The following is a 20,183-nucleotide window of genomic DNA, read 5'->3' as shown; positions in this document are numbered from 1 at the left end:
AGAAATAGAGAACGCTGATAAAAAGTTTGTTCAAATAAAAGAGATCATGTTGAAATACATTCATTTCACTGGTTTATTTTTGCTGTGGTATCAAAAGTGGTATTGAGAATTGTACAGTTTCAGGGTTACTGGTACCAACTACAAAATTTCTGGTATAGTGACATCCCTACTTACAGCTAACGTTCATGTTAGTTGTAGTTTGAATCAGTCCGGTGTAGCTTTACCATTATGCTCGAGGTCATTGTCTTGCTGGACAGTGAAACTCCATTCTAGTCTCAAGTCTCTTCCAGACTGGAACATGTTTTGTTCAAGGATTGCCAGTCACTTGGCTCCATCCAACTTGCCTTCAATTGAGATGAATATCCCCATGGCACAATGCTGCCACCACCATACTCAACACATGGGATGATGCTCTCAGGTTTATGTTTGGTTTGCACAACACATACTGCTTTGCAATGCACCTTTTTGCAAACTCTAAAAGTGATGTCAGTTGGCTTTTTTTCAAGGAAGGCTTTCTTGCCACTCTTCCATAAGGTCCAACTTTGTGAACTGCCTGGGAAATCGTTCTGTGCAGAGCGTTGTCCTTCCAGATCTCTGCAGATCCTTCAGAGTAGAGCCTTCTGCCTCCTGTTTGCTTCTCTGATTATTGCTCTCCCCTTAATCGATCACTAGCTTTTGATGGATGGCTTTGTTTAGGCAGAGATGCTGTTGCACAATATTCTTTACAATTCTGAATATTAAATTTGCATGTCTGTCTGTCTGTATGTCTCTATGTATGTCTCTATGCATGTATGTCTATGTCTGCATGCATGTCTGTACGCATGTCTGCGTGACTGTATGCATGTTTGTCTGTATGTCTCTATGTATGTCTGTATGCATGTCTGTGTGTGTATGCATGTCTGGCTGTATGTCTGTATGTATGTCTACATAACCTTAGCCTTACCTGCCTGGTCGAGCCCCTTTGTTTTTGTTTTTTTCTGTTTTTAAATAGTTGATGATAAAGAAAAATGTTTGGTGTTGCAGTATAGATTTTGCAGTTTGTATTACACATATTCGGAATTAACTAACAGTGGAATTATCCAGGATCAGAAAAGGACATTTTATCATCCAAATGAGACTAATGAGATTTGTTTTTAGCCAAAAGCTAGAATATCTTCACTCCCCCCAGATGGCTGCAATAGCTACGCCTGCCTGGATGAGAAAATCACTGAGCTTCAATACAGGATAACCTTGCTGATCCAGATCAGAGAGAATTAGATCCTAATCAATTCCTTGTTGGTTTCAGTGAACTCTCCAGCTAACACCAGTAACCCTGTAGCTGCCCTGGACACCACTGCTCCAGAACACATTCCAGACGTGCTCCAGACCAGGTCACTGACCTATGCCCCCGATTGTGTGCACGGCCGAAGCTGAGGAGCTGCTTTACACTGTGGCATGAACTGCGGCCCAAGGAAATAAGCAAGGAGGCAGACAGTCTGATCACCACACTTCTCTCCTGACAAATCCTGGCAGTGTTAAACTGGGGAATAGATTCTCTGTTTGGGAAGAACAGGACTGTCCTCCGCCTGTCCTCTCTCCTGTTTGACCTGCCGCACGGTTAGTTGTAACCCAGTCCCAGTGCAAGAGCTGGCAGGGAACACACAGCCAAGTGACTGCTCCTACTCGGTGCTCATCATCATGTGTGTTGCCACCACTGGCTTCAATTATGCATTCATCTGAACAGCACGTCTGCACACCCACATCACAGCTTCTCCCTCCTATTACATTGATAATGGGAGACTCAATAGGCAGGAATACTAGAAGAACATCAGCTGTTGTCTGCTGTTTTTCAGCAGTGAAAGTTGTTGACATTTTATACCAACTTCCCAGTCTGCTGGACAAGTACTCATCTGTGCAGAATGGGATTTATTCACGAGGTGTAATGATATCTGGAACCAGAGGTTGGAGATATTAAATCAGGATTTTAACAAGATTTTACATTTCTCTCAATCCTGTGGGAAAATCGGTTTCTTTTAAATCTTTAATCCTCTATATTTCACGAATAAAAAAGATTTAGGCTTTATTCATTTAAATATTACAAACATTATTCAGTGTAATAATTCAGATCTGATCCAAATCTTGGTAACTCAGATCCTATTATTAAACTTGATTAAGATGCACTGCGAGCGATGCTGAAGTAGCCTTGGAAGATTACAACCTTTTTAGAATGGATAGAAATTCAAGAGGAGGAAATGTAGCCATCTGCATAAGAGCTTGTTTTAATTGTACTGTTCTTAATGTAGTCATGGTGGAAAAAGTTTTAGAATTCTTGAACTCTGGAATCCCCTGAAAATCTACAGGTCTCATTCTCCTCCCTCCTCAACTACTGACAACTACAACCATCTTTTAGCTCCTTATAAAAACTCGGATTATAAAGCAGGTACTTTCAAAATAAAGTGGTTGTGTTCTGCCTTATATAAGAAGTCTGTAGCAATATTAATATCACACAGATAATTATTGACCAGACCAAACCAAAAGAACACTCTAAGTAATCTATGATTCATTTCAATTTAACAAATGGAAAAGAGAGAAATAACTGACTCAGAAATATTTGAGCCTTGTTTTGGTGATCATTGGTCAATAGCGTGTGTTCAAAGTTCAGGACAAAAAAGGTATGTTTGCTGAGAAGAAGGAATTTCAAACTACTCAATGAGCAAGCCTTCATGAATATCTTGAGTGATATTCATTACACTGCTAACATCCCTGATGTTGAATTAGCTCAGTTCAGAAGAAGACAAACATGCACCACTAAAAATATGGAATACAAACTAGGTCAAGTCTCCGGTTCTCAGCGGAAACGCCACCTTTGCGTACAGAGAAATGTAACGGCTCTGCTCCAGTCAGGCAGAACGGAGCCCATCACCAGTTTGCTTTTGGAATGCTTAGAAACAAATACACCACTCCATAATAAGAAATCTAATTATCGTCTGTTTTTTATTCCAAAATCATCAAATTCTGGAAAAGAAAACTAAGTTTTCCCTTCCAGTTCCTCCTCTTGCCACAGTTGATAGGTGTTCAATATCAGCCCATTAAGAGATCTATGCAGCTTTTCATAAACATCATATACTAATCTGATTAAGTCTGTACAGGACTCCCTCTGTCTGTTTCTGATCCTAACATCCATGGCCTTGTTCCTAACATCCAAGGCCTTGTTTTACTTTATAGTTCTTCTCCTGTGGTGACATGGTTAATGCTTTAGGAGCTAAAGATTTAATAAACATATTATACCCATCAAAAATGTTAGAATCAATAGTAAATAGTTTATCGTAAATAATTCCTGTCAGCACATTCTATTCTGAACACTCCTCAGTATGGGTTTAGAAAAAAAAAAAAAAACATGGCACTGTTAATGCCAACATCTTTTAAATGGCATTATTTTGTCTTTTGATCGAAAGAAACACTGTGTAGCCCTTTTTTGATTTTTCAAGAACAAGAGCAAGTTGATCATTCCTTGCTTTTAAAAGGCTATAAATGTTTTCTGAGTCACCTCATGGACAGCAGTTTGTGGCCATTGGAAATATTAAATCCAAATTTATGCAAATTGCTAAAGCGGTCCTACAAGGCTCAATTCTGGGGCCAGTTCTGTTCACACCTTATATAAATTATATTGCTTCTTCTGTATCTGGGTACAGTGTATATCTATATGCTGATGAGACAATTTGGTACTGTTCTGTGGATAATGTAGATTTTGCTGTTAAATCTCTTCAGTGCTGCTTTGCTGATTTACAGGTGATGATTATAATACTCATTGTGAGCTGTATTCTAAGGTTGGGTGGATCTCTCTTTGTAAGGTGTGATAAGACACTGGATTTTATTTATTTCCAAGGCTCCTTCAGGTTTTCCACATCCTTACATCATTGTTGTCTTTTAACGCAGACCTTACTAGCTCAAATGAGTGGACCACATTGCAGGTGTCAGCTGTTTTTACTGAGTTTGGAAAATCCACTTTTGCTTACTGTGCACCTGAAACCTGGAATAACATGCAGAAAAACCTAAAATGTTCATAATTTTTGTTCTTAGGACAATTTACATTTTTAAATTAATCTCATTCTATCTGTTATTTTTCATTTTTGGATTATGCATGCGCAATGGTTTTATTTTATTATTATTTTAATTAAAGTTTTATTACTTTACTAATTTGATTGTTTTAATATTTCACTTATATATATATATATATATATATATATATATATATATATATATATATATATATATATATATGTGTGTGTGTGTGTGTGTGTGTGTGTGTGTGTGTGTGTGTGTGTGTGTGTGTGTGTGTGTGCATGCGTGTGTGTGTATGTGTGCTATTGCCCAAATAACACCTACTACTACAAGTTGGTACAGAATTCAAATGGAAACTAAGAATACCAAAGTGTACAGTGGACATGTGGAATATGATAATGGCTATAACTACTGTCAGCCGCTGTTACAGGCTTCTTGGTTTCAGTCATGTTTCAGACCCTAGACTTCAAAATACAAACCACACCCACTATCCTTGGAAACAAATGGTGGAAACCAACTTAAAGACAACTTGGATGCAAGTCGGCAAACTGACGGCACTCTAGAAGGGTATCAAGATCAAAGATGGTGCCAGGATAAAGAAGAAATTTAATGGATGGCCTATAAATATGGCTCTGGAGTCTGCTAAACAAAGGTTAAAAGCACTGGCAGCCAGACTGCAGAGATATGCGAAAGAAGCAGTGGCCAAAATATCCCAGAGCTGGAACCACTCAACATTACAACAGCAGATGTCCCACAGCAGGTCACATTCATGCAAAACTGGGCAGCACCTGGACTTGACATGATCCATGCCGATTGACTAAAGAAACAGATCTGCATGGATGCCCAGCACCAACTGCTAGCTACCAACTCCCATCTGGGCAGGCAAACACAAGGCAGGACAGTAGGACAGTAATGCTCATAAAGTATCCTAAGAAAGGCCAAAACACCATCCAACTACAGACCAATAACAACAACATGGACGCTCTTGCCAGGAATCCTGGATACCAAGCAGTATAGCATACAGGCATTTGTGCAAGTACATGAGCACCACTCAGAAGGGGATTGGAAACACCATCTGAAGTACTGCGTGGATTGACTATAAGAAAGCATATGAATCAGCCCGACACCTGAATCCTTAAATAACAAGGCCTGTATAAAATTAATACGTCCATAGGAGCCTTTATTCAGAACTCATTTGAACATTGGAGGACAGCGCAGAAGTTGCGCTCAACTCAAAGACCATAAAGTGTGACCATAAAGTGTGTTAAATACCAGGGGGATGCACTGTCCCCAATTCTGCTCTGCATAGGGCTGAATTCAGACAGATCATCAATAAGAGTGGGTACAGGTACAAATTCAGGAGTGGAACTACCATCAGCCACTTCCTGAACTTGGATGACATCACTCTGTATGATGAGATGGAAAGGGAGATCGACTCACTGATCCACCTGAACAGGTTCTATAGCAAATACATTGGAATATCATTTGGGCTGGAGAAGTGTATTCTTCTGATAGTTAAAAGAAGAAAAGTGATCATGATAAAGGGGACTACCACAATGCCATATAACAGACCTAGAGGACAGCTACAAATATCTGGAGATTCTCCAATCACAAGGGAACCATGACGCAGATGTTAGAAGTACAGCAGGACGGCTGCTGTAGGAAGGACAGATACCCAGCAGGCACAATAACCTGGCCAAGAGAAGAACTGGAATGCTTTAAGCCAGCTGGAAGGAGGGAAGAAGAGGCCTACAAAGAATGGCTGTAAAAGGCAAAACTGAAGGACAGCAAAGAGGCAATAATCACAGCAACACTAAGATCAAGCAATAAGCCCTAGGCTGATCAAAGAAGGGGTGTATCCCATCAGACAAAACCAAAGATACAGACTGAGCAAAGGATCCTCTGAGGCAACCCAGCACCTCTGAGACAACCCAGCACCTAGCAGTTAGAGAAATACCAGGGACTGAAAGAGGAAATAGAGAAAACATGGAAGGTCCTGGTGGTGATACAGGCACTTGGGGCTATGGCTCCAACAGATCTCAGTCCAAAAGAGCACAATCCAAGGAACAACAAAAATACTCTATTGTCCCCTCAAAATCCCTGGCCTCACACACTGGAAGGATGAGACTGGAATTATAACTTTCTAGAGACAACCGCTTTAGTCCACTGTCGCGATCTCCCCCGTCTGGTGTGCAGTTCCCATGTTGTTTGTGCCATATAACTTTGTTTTTGTCTAGACTCATCCTGTCTCATTTTTTGTTATGCCTGTCCTGCAATGTTTTCATTTGTGTTTTGTTTTCCCCCTTATGACCCCATGTATATAAGGGGCAAACGTCCCGTCTTTGGTTGTCAGTCATTTTTCTCCCTTTGCTTCCGTTTCTTGATCCCTGTTGGTTGTTCTGACTCCTGCCCTCGTGTTACCTGCAGTTATATCTCTGTCTACCGCCCGTTTGACCATGGACTATGACCATGACTTTGCTATTGGAACTACCCTAAATAAAAGTTGCTCACTACCATGCTTGCGTCCTGCCTCAACTCGCCTCACGTTACACCCACGTGCTTTAGCCCAAAAATAAAATTACTAATACTTATATAGAATATCATATGGGAGGTTGGACATTCAAATGTGCCCTATGCTACCCCTCAGCCACAAGAGCCTTTACTTATCTAGTAATCTATCAGCCGGAATTCCATTACAGGTAAATCAACTTACAGGGTTACCAGTGGTGGAGGGAAATATGAGGTAGGTGGAGATGGAGTGTTGCCCCATATTTTAATTTTTGGTTGGGAGAATTGGGGGGGGACCTTCTCTCCTGCCCCTACAAGACTCTGCAAACACCCCTGAGATGACAATTATAGAAATAGAGGACTTGTCTATAATTAAAGTGTCAAGTGAGTTATTAACTGCATCAGAAACTCTCAGTATTCTCAGTATTCCATTCTAACTCAGTATACTATCAGTCTATCACTCTTTCTAACTTCAAAAACCTTTAGTTAAAATGTTTAGACATTATGTGGCTGGTGAGTGTGTAGCAGACTGAAATTGCTGAGTGTGTTCAGTTACACCTTTGTGCCACATCAACTTTCAAAACTGACATGAAAGGAAATCCACGAAAGTATCTCAGGTATTTTACAGCAACAACTATACTTGATACCAGGGATCGGATTTTATAAAGGGCTATTACTGTGTTATTCCTAATACACAGGATCAAATTTTATAAAGGGCTATTACTGTGTTATTCCTAATACACAGGATCAGATTTTATAAAGGGCTATTACTGTGTTATTCCTAATACACAGGATCGGATTTTATAAAGGGCTATTACTGTGTTATTCCTAATACACAGGATCGGATTTTATAAAGGGCTATTACTGTGTTATTCCCCATACACAGGATCGGATTTTATAAAGGGCTATTACTGTGTTATTCCTAATACACAGGATCGGATTTTATTAAGGGCTATTACTGTGTTATTCAGTCACCACTTGAGAATACATTAGCGACTGAGTTCACAATTCAAACAAGTATGTGGTTTTCCATCTAAAACCATCAAAAAGAGAAAGAGAAAAAATAAGAGGTGGAAGTTGGGAGAGCTGATTGAGTGTTTGTATGCACACACAGTTATGCTGCTAATAACTAATATATGAAAAGACTCATCCTATCGCAGTTAAAGCACAGAAAGGTGTGTGTATATATATATATATATATATATATATATATATATATATATATATATATATATATATATATATATATATATATATATATATATATATAAAAGAAAATAAGTCATTTAGGTTAAAAGGTCAGCTGAGACAACCTAAAGTGGGGCTCTCATTTTTAACCTCATGTAGTCTTTATAAATCTTTATAAACATATTTATAAACAACAACAACAACAACAACAACAACAACAACAACAAGGTGAGGGTCACAGGGGGGCCCTAAAACTGGCTCATTATACTTGGTTTATGAAAGTACCATTCAGTTTAATTAGAAAAATGACAATGGAAAAATGACAGCAAAAGCACTTACTCTGTTAAAGATTTCAAACTTGCACCAGATTTTACAGACAAAGAAAGAAAATCTGGTTTTTCACTGTAACTATTGCTGCTTCTCCCTGTTTGCTGGACAGTTCAACATTTAATCAAAAACAACTAGACCCAAAACAAGCTGAACTAGATCTTCACTCATGGGTGAATTATAGAACTGAATGAATCATTTCAAATTAGCAAGCATGTTCAGCAGCAACTTCAATGCCAATGTAATCCATTATGTGGCGGCATTTAGTGACTGCGGGGCAAAAGGGCCACCTTGTGGACTGCAGCCAGGGTCACGCACCTCGCCGGGTCATCCGAGTCGGCAGGAACAGGAAGTGGCACCTGGTCTTTTTCCCATGTAATGCTGGGGACAGGCAGGCCATCCACGTGGCATTGAAAGCGGGCAGTGCCACCTGTGGGTACAACCTGAGACTCCGGGTCCTGAAGGAAACGAGACAGGCCTGAAGGTCAGAGGAGAGAGAGAGAGAGAGAGAGAGAGAGAGAACATACAAGAATGAAACACATGATGTAATAAACCTTGCATGACACACATAATATCCCCTGCCTCAGGGAGGCACTAGAAGGCTGGGAAGAGGGGGTCCTGTGGGGTCCTGGCCCCATTTCCTGTGTCCTGGCCATGCTGTACTTTAACAATACTGGGTGCATTTCAGCAACACAGACTTAATATCATTCAAAAGCATTTCCAGAAATAATAGTAGGAAGGTCAGTGGGTTTGCATGGCCCTGCATTAGCCAGCATTACTCAAAACAAGCCTGCTTTCCAAAACCGCCCGCTGTGAAGATGTATTCAGACACAATCAAATACCAGACTCCATATATTCTATAGGCATATAATTTATATATACACATGGTAAATATATGAAACTAGAATAATAAGACCTTTTCAATAAAGACATGCCTTGAATCCTTTCATTCTGAAAGGTTTTCACCATTTTTTACATTAAAAATAATTTCTTTTACAGAGCCTTAATTCTATACTACACAAACTGATTTGACTTTATTTCAAAACAGACTCCAAGCATGTCCTTATGTAATAAATCTCATAAAAATCTTTTGTAACTTATAAAACAAAACATAGAAAACAGCACAAGAGTTATTAACAATACACTCGCATGAACTGCATCATGAAAACAACTTATATAGTACATGACATGCCGTCAAAGCCAACGGGGCCTACTGACAACAGAGCTTGAGATTTTGATACTTTGTGGTGGCAGTGGTGGTGCTCTTATACTCCTATCTGAAAAGAGACCCAGTGCACTGTATCTTTTATATTCTACCAAAATAACAGATAAAACTGAAAATGACCACGTAATTGCCTTCACCTCGACTGGAATAAGACTACAAATTGTGTTATGAAATCTCCCTACACTGCAATTATAGTAGGGGTATTCCACACACACACACACACACACACACACACACACACACACACACACACACATATATATATATATATATATATGTGTGTGTGTGTGTGTGTGTGTGTGTGTGTGTGTGTGTGTAGCCACATATATGTGTAGCCATATGTGTAGAAACAGTAGCCACAGTCAATAATATGTCATATCAGAGGCCCAGTTCGCTGAAAGCAAACTGCTAAGATTATCCTGACCATCAGAAGGGGGTGTGGAGTCTCTTACAGGGACCGTTTGGAAACACGCTTCTGATCTTGTAGCCACTGAGCAAAGTTTCTCAATGGGAACACAGAGGTCTGGGATGATCCAGCAAGCAAGAGTGGAAGAGATAACGACATGTTAAACATTAACAGGGGATATTTCAGTGTGTTTCATCACATACGGCCTAAACACACACGCGCGCGTGCGCGCGCACGTGTGTGCACACACCACTATAAACTATATGCCCACTGAAGCAGACGCCACTCATTTTCGTGTGCGCGTGTTTGCACGTGTGTTATCGTGATGTGGTTTTTAAGACATTCACATTGTTCCGCACTATGTTTATTGTTTATGTTGTATTTATGTTGTGTTTATGTTGTGTTTATTGTTTATGTTGTGTGTGTGTGTGTGTGTGTGTGTGTGTGCACGCAAATATGTTTTTCTGATGTTTTTCCAACATTCACTATTCTGCGCTATGTTTATTTTTTATGTTGAATTTAATGTGTGTGTACACACAGTTCTTGATCCCACAGACAGCTATTGGATCAAGCGCTGGAGGTGCTGACCACCAAAAGCACATTTTCAGACACCAGGTTCCAGAAAGATCTCATAGAGCTCCTCCAACTTCAGTGAACTGACAGCACAGAGTACATCACTGCATTCATCACAATATAAAAGGCAAACAAGTGATTGTGACAGTCTGATCCTTGATTCTCAGGTGGAGTTAAGGCCATGACTAGGAAACCAACCCGTGCATTCTGGAGAGTCAGATTCTAGCTGCTCAAACCACCACAGAGTCGTGACAAGGAGTTTACTGCTTTCTTCCTTTCTGCAAGCGACACGGAACACATCAGTATTCTGTCCTTCCGAATTCCGCAGGGATGGGTAGCGGATCCAGACACCACCAGCAGAATCAGTAGCAGCTGGGCCCTGAGACAGCTGCAGCATGCTCTAACTCTGCCATTCCCCCACCATCCACAAAGAACGGCCGGGGGGCGGGGCGGGGCAGGGCGGGGCGCGAGGGAGCCAAGACCGCCATGACCAGGGATCTTGCGGACAGCAGAGGGGATGGACTAGACAAGCTTCCATAGGCTGCATTCGTTGCCATAAAATTATGGTCAAAATATCACCACATCACCACCATAATGTACATCTGATCTCGCTACTGTGTGTGTGTGTGTGTGTGTGTGTGTGTGTGTGTGTGTGTGTGTGTGTGTGTGTGTGTGTGTGTGTGTGTGTGTGTGTGTGTGTGTGTGTGCGCGCGGATACCCAGTTATTTATTATTATCATCTATTTACCATTGCACCAAATTTAGCTACTTAAGTACCATCTAAATTTTGAGACTCTCTAAGTGAAACTCATCAGTTGTTTTAATTAAACCTAATGCGTGTTGAAAGCATCTCAGTGGCAAGACCACCCTGACATATTTTATAACCGAGTGTACTGAGTGTATGTGCTTTGTGTATGTGCTATGTGTTACAGATGGGTACTAAAACCACAGGGATTGGTTTGTTTCCATCACTGTGGATCCTGCAGCAGGTGGAAATAAGAGGAGATCAGAATAAGAGGAGATCTAAAAGAAAAAAAAAGAAGAGAAGACTAGAAAGAGAAAGAGGAGACCACAGACAGCAAACCTATCGATTTACTTCTACACTCTTTCATTTTATGACCTGTCTGGATTTGTAACACTGAACCTGGTGTGATATTTTGGCAAGTATGAAACCTGAACTTGTGAAGGGCCCTAGAAGGCCTCATTAATTCTGAGGAACACTGAGGAACTCTGAGGAATGGTGTTCCAGCTGCCTCCTTCGAGACCGTTTCATCTCATGCTCATCTGCCCATCCATCTCTCACCAGCCCCCGCCCACAGCCAGCTGGACGCCCCAGCTTCAGAAGGACGTCCTCAAATGCCCTGAGGGGGCTGTCTCTCTCCCATGCTTCCCTTCTAATGGTACTCCTCGCTCTCCTTTTGTCTCTCTCTCTCTCTCTCTCTCTCTCTCTCTCTCTCTTTCTCTCTCTCTCTCTCTCTCTCCTCCCTGTCCCCCCTGCTCTCCCAGAACTGTAATTTCCAACAGGCATCTTGCCAGGGCTAATAGTTACCACCACTGCTGCCATAACTGCAATTAATAAAATCAAACAAACAGGAACGTGACTAGGAATGGAAAGGATAACGACTGGAAGTAAATCATGACCTTACACTCAGGTGACTGCCGGATAAAAGCTCAAGGCATAAGAACAGAGGGACAGACAGTCAGAAAGACAGAAACAAAGAGAAAGATAGAGAAGGATGAGAGAGGGAGAGAAAGAGATACAGAGAGAGAGAGACACAGACAGGGAAGAAAACGAGGTGAAGCGTGATCTGGTTCTCTTCCTTTAGGAGGGAATAACTGAGGCCTTACCCTAGCCAGGTGTGGACAAGCCTCAGCTCCAGCCAAGCAAAAAGGCTTTAGGGCTCCGTGTAAGAGCATTACACTGGCTGTGTGAAGAGGAGAGAGAGATGGCACGAGGCAGACAGTATGCTTACACAGTCTTAAGGATGGACATTATATCGTGGGGGAGACATATTGCTCCACTGGTCTCTGTTACATAAACAGGACACAGGCAGAAGCAGGGTATGAGAAAACTAAGGTGATTTCAGTACTTCAAAACACTAACTTATTATTTCATGAAAGAGAGATTTAGAGCAATTATAAAAAGCCTACCACTGTCACACAATTACGCCATTATTCTTTAACAATTATTTGATTTTTCCCTCAAAAATACATTTACACGTAAATGCAACATCACTGTAAATGTTGAATAAAATAACCACTGGGTTCATATTTTTCCAAAGCATTTTTCAACCAATAGTACTACAGGGGTTTTATGGGGGATTTTATGCCCTTTCTTTGGTGCGTTGTGTCTGCTCCTTGCTACTGCGGTCTGAGAGACAGGCCACGTCTGAACCTCCTCCCAGCCACCATAGTCTCCTTTTCAGGTCTCTGATGAGTGCGCCCATCTCTGCCTTCTAATCTCCTCATTGTGCTAGATGATTCTTATGCACCCCGCAGATCTTTAGGGAAGAGGGGTTTGTCCTCATAGAAGGGAAAGCCACACAGAGCTCTTGTCCAAGTGTTTTCCCCTTTCTCCTTTTGCACTCCACCCACAAAAGTCAGTAATGGAATTTCTACTCAATCCTGCCTCTTAGACTAAATCCAGTCCAGGTTTTTTTAAATCATTGAACAATTAAGCCAGTTGATTGGCTACTATGTCATCAAATGTGACTCCCAGATAAAAGCAAGGTGGAAAATCAGAAGGAGCCATGACAGAGTAGAAGGGGTGAATCCAAATGCAGAACCCAGTCTATATTGCTTGCTTACCAGATGAAATGGCAGTCGCTGTATCTTAAAACAACTGATTCGGACATATTCTCGTCGATATTATGAGTGCATTTCTCAGTCTGACCGCACAGCCAGCAATTGTTTCTGTCAAAACAATGCAGCAGTGTCTTTACTAATGACTCATCGAAGCATCATCTCAAAAGCATTGTTATCTGGCAAGCACAAAATGCAGCCACGATACTTACTAGCCAGCTGCAGCGTAACCGTGCGACTGGTCAGTGCACCGAAGGAGCTGCCACTCAGACATCGGTAGTCGCCCTCCACGTGTGCTGGAGTCTGCCAGTCCCGGCCGGCGGGCAGCACCAGCAGGGAGCCATTGGGCAGGAGCTGGATCGCCTCGCTCTCGCCCAGGACCGCCCCGTCGCGGAGCCAGGTGACGTTGCGTGGTGCCTCGACGGCCCCCAAATGGCAGTCCAGCAGCAGGGGGCGGGGTGTCTCAAGCACCACGTGGGCGGGGCCAGGCCCACAGCTCAGCTCCACAGAAGCAGGGCTCTCTGCAGGGGCAACGAGAAACAGTGTGAGCAAGGTGCATTCACAAGAAATCTGCCCAACAGCATAGCCCAAAAATGGTTTATCCACATTGAGTAACATTTTAAATAACACATTATGTATTTACCAAAGTGTTTTTAGCTCAAGAGATATGGAGAACTCTATATTTAGCAATATAACCGTAATATAATATTTTGTCTACATATTGCATCCTTACATTCCAGCAATATTACTTTTTTATTTTTAGTACCAAATTAAAAATGTGTGGCCTATGTTTAGGTCAAAACAAACTCATTTAAATGTAGAATAAATAAATCGATGTATAATTCCCTTCTGGATCCAAAACTACTTTTGGCATCTTTAAACAAATGATAACCATGATGTGGGTGACAAATGTACCTGTACCAGCATAAAGATCCGCTTACAAACACAATACATTATACTTCTTCTGTTGTTAATGATGTCAGCCATGCACCACCAGAAACAAATCCTCCAAAATTCACTGCCTTCAGTTCCAGGCAAAGCACAAATCAGCAGCACCCACACAGTCAGAGCACACAGTAATTCATTAAAAGGGATTTGCAGCATAAAACAGAGGACCCACAAAGGCAAATGAGCATCTCTTCTACACCAAATTATACATGGCTGTCATTTTTTAAATTCATGCTCTTCTCAGGCAGAGAGGCACAGCTATGGCAGGACAGCAGTGCCTGCACACCCACGGACACACCCACGGACACACCCACGGACACACCCACGGACACACCCTCGGACACACCCACGGACACACCCACGGACACACCCACGGACACACCCACTCATGCAAGTACATGCATACATGGACACTCACGCACACACACAAGCTTGAATTCCATTCTTACACACTGCAGTAAAGCTCTCAATTAATTAAGCTAATGGGAAGTGGAATTATTTGCAAGATTAACGTTGGAGCCAACCCTGCAACAGCTGTGTGTGTGCGCTCATGCGTGGGGGTGTCAAACAAGAAAAGATCTATGAGATCCACGTAACTGAGAGAGAAAAATTAAATGGATGTAAAACATAAAAAAATTACAGAGGAGAAAAAGTGTTGGTATGTGTGCAACACGTATCCACACTAACATTTTTGCAGACTGCAAAAAAAAAAAAAAAATGAATAAAAAAACAATAATAATTACATACAATCACAAGATCACAAGCCTATACTTTTCATGCATTTTCATGTTCGTTTATGTGTATGTGTTTATATATCTCTGTGGGGACTAAATGTCAAGGATAGGAAATATATATATATATATATTTTACCTTGTGTCTCAAAGGTTGTTACATTCAAATATTGTTACCTTCATTTGAAAAGCAAAAAGCCAAACGATTTACTTTGGGTTAAGGTAAGGGTTATATGCAAGTGGATCTTTAATTAGCTACAGTAATTATTATATCAATGGAAGATCCTTACAAGGATAGTAATACTAGACTGGGGAGGTGTTTGAGCATATGCATGTGTGAAAGAACACAATGACACCACAGTCATATATAAGCAAGCACTATAATCAAGCTTCATAGATAAAGATGGATAGAGAGAGAGAGAGAAACATGGGCAAAAGCTTTAAGATGTATGGCAGCAGAAAGCAGCAAGATCCTTGCTTGTTTCTATGGCTGAGAACAAGGCCACAGTGCCCGTGGCTCAGAAAAGGCCCTCGTCAGTCCAGACGCTGATATGCTATTACTCTCAGTGTGCATATGTGTGCGAAAAAGAGAGAGAGCCAGAGAAAGAAAAACAGAGGGGGGGAGAGACAGACAGACAGACAGACAGACAGACAGACAGACAGACAGACAGACAGACAGACAGACAGACAGACAGACAGACAGACAGACAGACAGACAGACAGACAGACAGACAGACAGACAGACAGACAGACAGACAGACAGACAGACAGACAGACAGACAGACAGACAGACAGACAGACAGCAAATAACACTGGTCACTATGATCCTGCCCCTCGGAAAGGAACAAAAGCAGAAGGGCTTAGGAGGGCTAGATCACAGGGACTGGCCTAGTTTCCATCAGCTAACAGCAGCAGGGAGAGAGAGAGAGAGAGAGAGAGAGAGAGAGCGCAATGTCACCACAATACAGACACACTCAACCGATCTGACCTCACCCGCTTCTCAGACACACACTCAATAAATCCACTCTCACCTCCATCACTTTATTCACCATAACCTCTCACACTTGAAATCCAGTTAAATCTCAATAAGTCATTAAAACCCAGGTACAGCTATACAGAATTATTAACACGTTCAGCATGTGATGAAGTCAGGACAACAAAGTACAGTTATGCATGCGAAACAAACGTCTGGGGTCACATCGTCACACACTTGAGCTCCCACTAGGCATCAATAGCACCAATGGTGATCAAACCATCATCATCATCATAATGGCTTTGCTATGCTCACTACCAAATACCTCACACTATCATGGTGCCCTCACTAACTCCCAGTTGCATCACTCCATCATATTGTTACTAATCATCACCATATCCTCTATAGCCAGCAATCACAGCACACCATGTCCTCCATAACTACAAATCACAGCACACCATCAACATAATCCGCACTAACCAACAAATAAACCACACCATGACCGTATCCTCATGAACTACAATTCACGTGACACCATCTCTACATCCTCACTAGTCACCAATCACATTACACCATCACTTTGCACCCAGGTCATGGTCAAGATGAAAGGAACATCTCCTTGAATGAAAAAAAATGTACACATCAAATCTTCTGTTGCAAAGTTTGCATACAGCTTAAAACAACTCTGCAAAATTATCCACTGATATATGGTTTAATGCTTAAACATAATTAGCTAATCAACGATAAAACACGATTAGCTAATTAATGCTTAAACATGATTAGCTAATTAATGCACTTCTAACACTTCTCCGATGAATTCAGTATGTTCTGAATATTAACATCAACCCACATATAAATTCTGAACAAAAAGCTTCAGCTAAATTAGGGGCTCTGTTGGCTGGAAACACTAAACACTTTAAACACATCCACAGTGTTCATAACTCTCTGTTACCTGCCCCTGACTGGCCAACAGGGTGCCTTGTTCAATGGATTCAGGGTATGCTTTTATTACATATTTTTGAAATAAACACGTAGACGACAACTATGTGGAGAAGGGAATGTATTAGTGATTTCCAGACTCCACCATAGGCAGGTCATGTGTGTGGTCCAGACAACTAATGAAATGCTAGGACTGACCTTGAAATGCTAGGACTGAATCAAAAGGCACCAGGCCTTGCCTCAACCTCCTCAGCAAGGCTAAAGTTTAGAGAGTGGGAGTGAAGTTAAAGGAAGAATGATAATGAGAGGTTTGAGCTATTCTTGTCCCTTTCTCTGGTTTCCCTTCCCTCATTAGGTTCCTTTCTCCTTACAGCAAAGACCCAGGGGTTCGCCATTCTGTTCAGTGTGATAAAACATGAAAAGAGGGAAAGCAGATTTGTAATGTGGAAACTAGCTATGTATCGATTTCTGAAGAGAGCAGAGATTGACTAGATAAAAAAAAAACGAATGCGGGCGTACACACACACGCACACGCACGCACACCCCTAGCAGTGACCGACAGTTCTCTATATATGAGTCATGTTACGCAATCAAGGGTCAGTATGGTTATACGTTATCGACGGTCTCACCTTATACCTTTTATACACAAGAACATGACAACACCAGCGTGACCCTGTACACATTTATGTGTGCTGATGCAAGGTTAATCTGTGTTAGCGAAGCAGAGTATCAGTGTTTGCGTCAACGCGTGAAAACACTCCATCCATGATCAGAAAAGATGCAACGATGGAGGATTTGTACTCGCATTGTACAAAGGGCAATGGTTTCAGGAGCAGTGTCACCAGAAGGTTGCGCTCGCTCAATGGGAACGTAAACTGAGATCTGTGCAATTTATCCAGGGTTGATCCATTTCTTTAACAACTAAATTCATCAACTAAAGGTATTGTATTTATGTTTGCCAAAACATTTCCACTTTTAAGCTTACACGATGATGCACATACACAGGCATTTAGATTTAATAAGGTGCTTTAAAATAAAAGTCTCGCAATAACAGCGCAAGAAATAAGATCAAGCCTGGGAATAGCACAAATATCAGCTTCCGTTACCAACATTGGTCGTGCCGTCATGTCCGTTTACACACTTTGAAAGGGTCTGTACAGTCAGCCCACTGATCTGCCTCTGGAGGGATGATGTAAATGCGAAATCACCCAGCAATGAACGAAAGCTTGGTGGACTTCCGTACCGCGTGCGCGGTTATTAGCACGCGCCCCTGTGGTTTGTTGGCTAGCTAACGTTACCTCTTAGTTCTCGCCACTTGCATTTAACCACGACTCCGTTCCTCTCAACACCTTGAACTGCAGTTTTAGGACCATGCGTAACATGTAAATGAAAATGGCTGGCCCTATAAAGGAAGCTGGAGCTATAACGCACTATTCTGATCTATGATGCATTATCCCTGTATTCTCGGAAACGTACGCTGTACCAAATGTGGCGCCAAATATGGATGCATCTCAAATGGCAAATCATTTTAGGCTACAATTAACTAACTTGAAAACCCTTAATAGAGACTGCTGCAATTGGCATTTGGCCCCGAGACCTGTGGTGATTTATATCGGGGTGTCTGTGTAAAATCACCTGAAGTGATTGCACCATCACTGCAATAGGATATTTTCATTCACAGAGACATTAAACGCACGTTTTCACGTGGGAAACTGACATGTTTATCATTCCTAATTTTCCATGGCTTTAGGACTTGCAGGTTTTAATGTTGAGTTTTCCATACCATGAATTTAAAGTTTGATTTATTTATTTGGAACACAGCTACAGGTGTGTGTGTGTGTGTGTGTGTGTGTGTGTGTGTGTGTGTGTGTGTGTGTGTGTGTGTGTGTGAGAGAGAGAGAAATAAAGACAACTAATCCAACATGAGTTATGTTTCATCCAATCCTGAACAAGGAGCCAGTGTCAATATTGACACACATTGGAACAGATATGAAAATACAGATTACCACAATCTCCTCAGATTTTACCGATCTGTGCAACCCAAAGAATATTGTCAGCAGACAATATAACAATACAGTTACTTTCCTATAAGCACGATTCGATTGCCCAAGTGAAGTAGAGGCATGTCATCCCTGAACAGTTAGGTTACCCAAACATTTCAGAAGTCCTACCAAGCTGACTAATTAGACCTACTCAATTAATGTGTGAACAGCCTCCATGCTTTAAAATGTTTTTGACACTCTGCCCTGTTTCAAAAGGTTGCAGTGAGGTCAGGTAAACAGCAGCCTCTGTCCAAATCTCTTTCCTCAGCACAATACACAAGTGTAATCAATACTCTGTAGCACTGTTTGGTCAATATTATAGTTTAGGGAGTGCAACTGCCCGTTTGGTGTCATCCATTTAGTTTTTTAAAAAACCCTTTCTTAAAAGAACAGCATTCATTTCAGCTGCGTTAGTTAAAAATGTATAACAGAAAAGTGACATCCTCTAACAAAAAAATTGGTTGTGCAGATTGCTGTTGAAATATTTTAACAGGGCTGTTTCTCGGTCTCCCTGTCCTTCACACACACACACACACACACACACACACACACACACACACACACACACACACACTAAAGAAGCCCAAACAGAGGTGATAAGCAAATAATTATCATCTGAGCATATACCCTTTACTCCAGTACCTGTGTCTGGAGTACCTTTATAACATATATAAATTGTCATAGTCAAGCAAAAATTCAGCATGCGCACACCCACCTACAAACCTGTGTGCGCGTGATTAGTACATCAGTAATTAGTTAGTACTGTATGTGTGTATATTGGGCAATTAATCAGCAATTAGATAAACCTGTATGTATGTATACAGGGCAGGCCATCAGTAATTAGGTAGTAGTATATATGTGTACAGTGCAGTGTGTAAGTAATTAGATAATATTGTACTGTATTAGTACTGTATGTGTACAGTAATGTGTACAGTCCATCAGTAATTAGATAGTAGGCTACTCTGTGTGTGTGTGTGGGGGGGGGGGGGGGGGGGGGGGCAGTCAGTAAGTAATTAAGTACAGACATAATTTTATTTTTTTTGGCTCTGTACTCCAGAACATTATGTTCGACAAAGGCTATAAATGGCTATTATAATGTAGAATATCAGATTTGGACTGATTTTAGGGTGTCTATCTTTCTATCCATCCTTCTTTTGACATTGCTGACCAAGACACAACTGAGCAGCCAAATGCTTTATTTCTGATCCCCCAAAATAGTGGACCATGTTTTCTACAACATTCACTTCAAAATGATCCTAAAGCTGACAGTCTGCCTTTAAATCTCAGTCATTGCTTCATTACAAATCCACCATGCTGTGAGAGAGTTGAAACAACAAGGCAGAGAAAGACATCCAGCAGGTTTCGCCGCTCAGAGACAGATGGGCAGGCCTTCCATCCCAATCACCATAGCATCCGCAATCAGACGGCAGGCATCGAGGTATGTGGGTGCACTGTTGTGTGTTCAGCATTAGACATATCAG

At 41.4% G+C, this 20,183-nt stretch overlaps 1 protein-coding gene across 1 annotated transcript in view; it reads right to left on the bottom strand.

Annotated features, from left to right (window-relative positions):
• The window catches only part of igdcc4 (immunoglobulin superfamily, DCC subclass, member 4), a 66,723-nt gene that overhangs the window by 33,893 nt on the left and 12,647 nt on the right, over positions 1-20,183 (bottom strand). The window contains exons 2-3 of the mRNA XM_035521109.2: positions 13,282-13,590; positions 8,383-8,542 (exon numbers count right to left, since the gene is read on the bottom strand). Of these exons, the coding sequence (XP_035377002.1) occupies positions 8,383-8,542; positions 13,282-13,590 (469 nt within the window). The remainder of the gene's footprint in view (positions 1-8,382; positions 8,543-13,281; positions 13,591-20,183) is intronic.

The sequence above is a fragment of the Electrophorus electricus genome, chromosome 23 (genome assembly GCF_041902795.1).
Source record: "Electrophorus electricus isolate QZ-2024a chromosome 23, ASM4190279v1, whole genome shotgun sequence".
Lineage (NCBI taxonomy): Eukaryota > Metazoa > Chordata > Actinopteri > Gymnotiformes > Gymnotidae > Electrophorus > Electrophorus electricus.
This window is presented reverse-complemented; position numbering and strand designations above follow the sequence as displayed.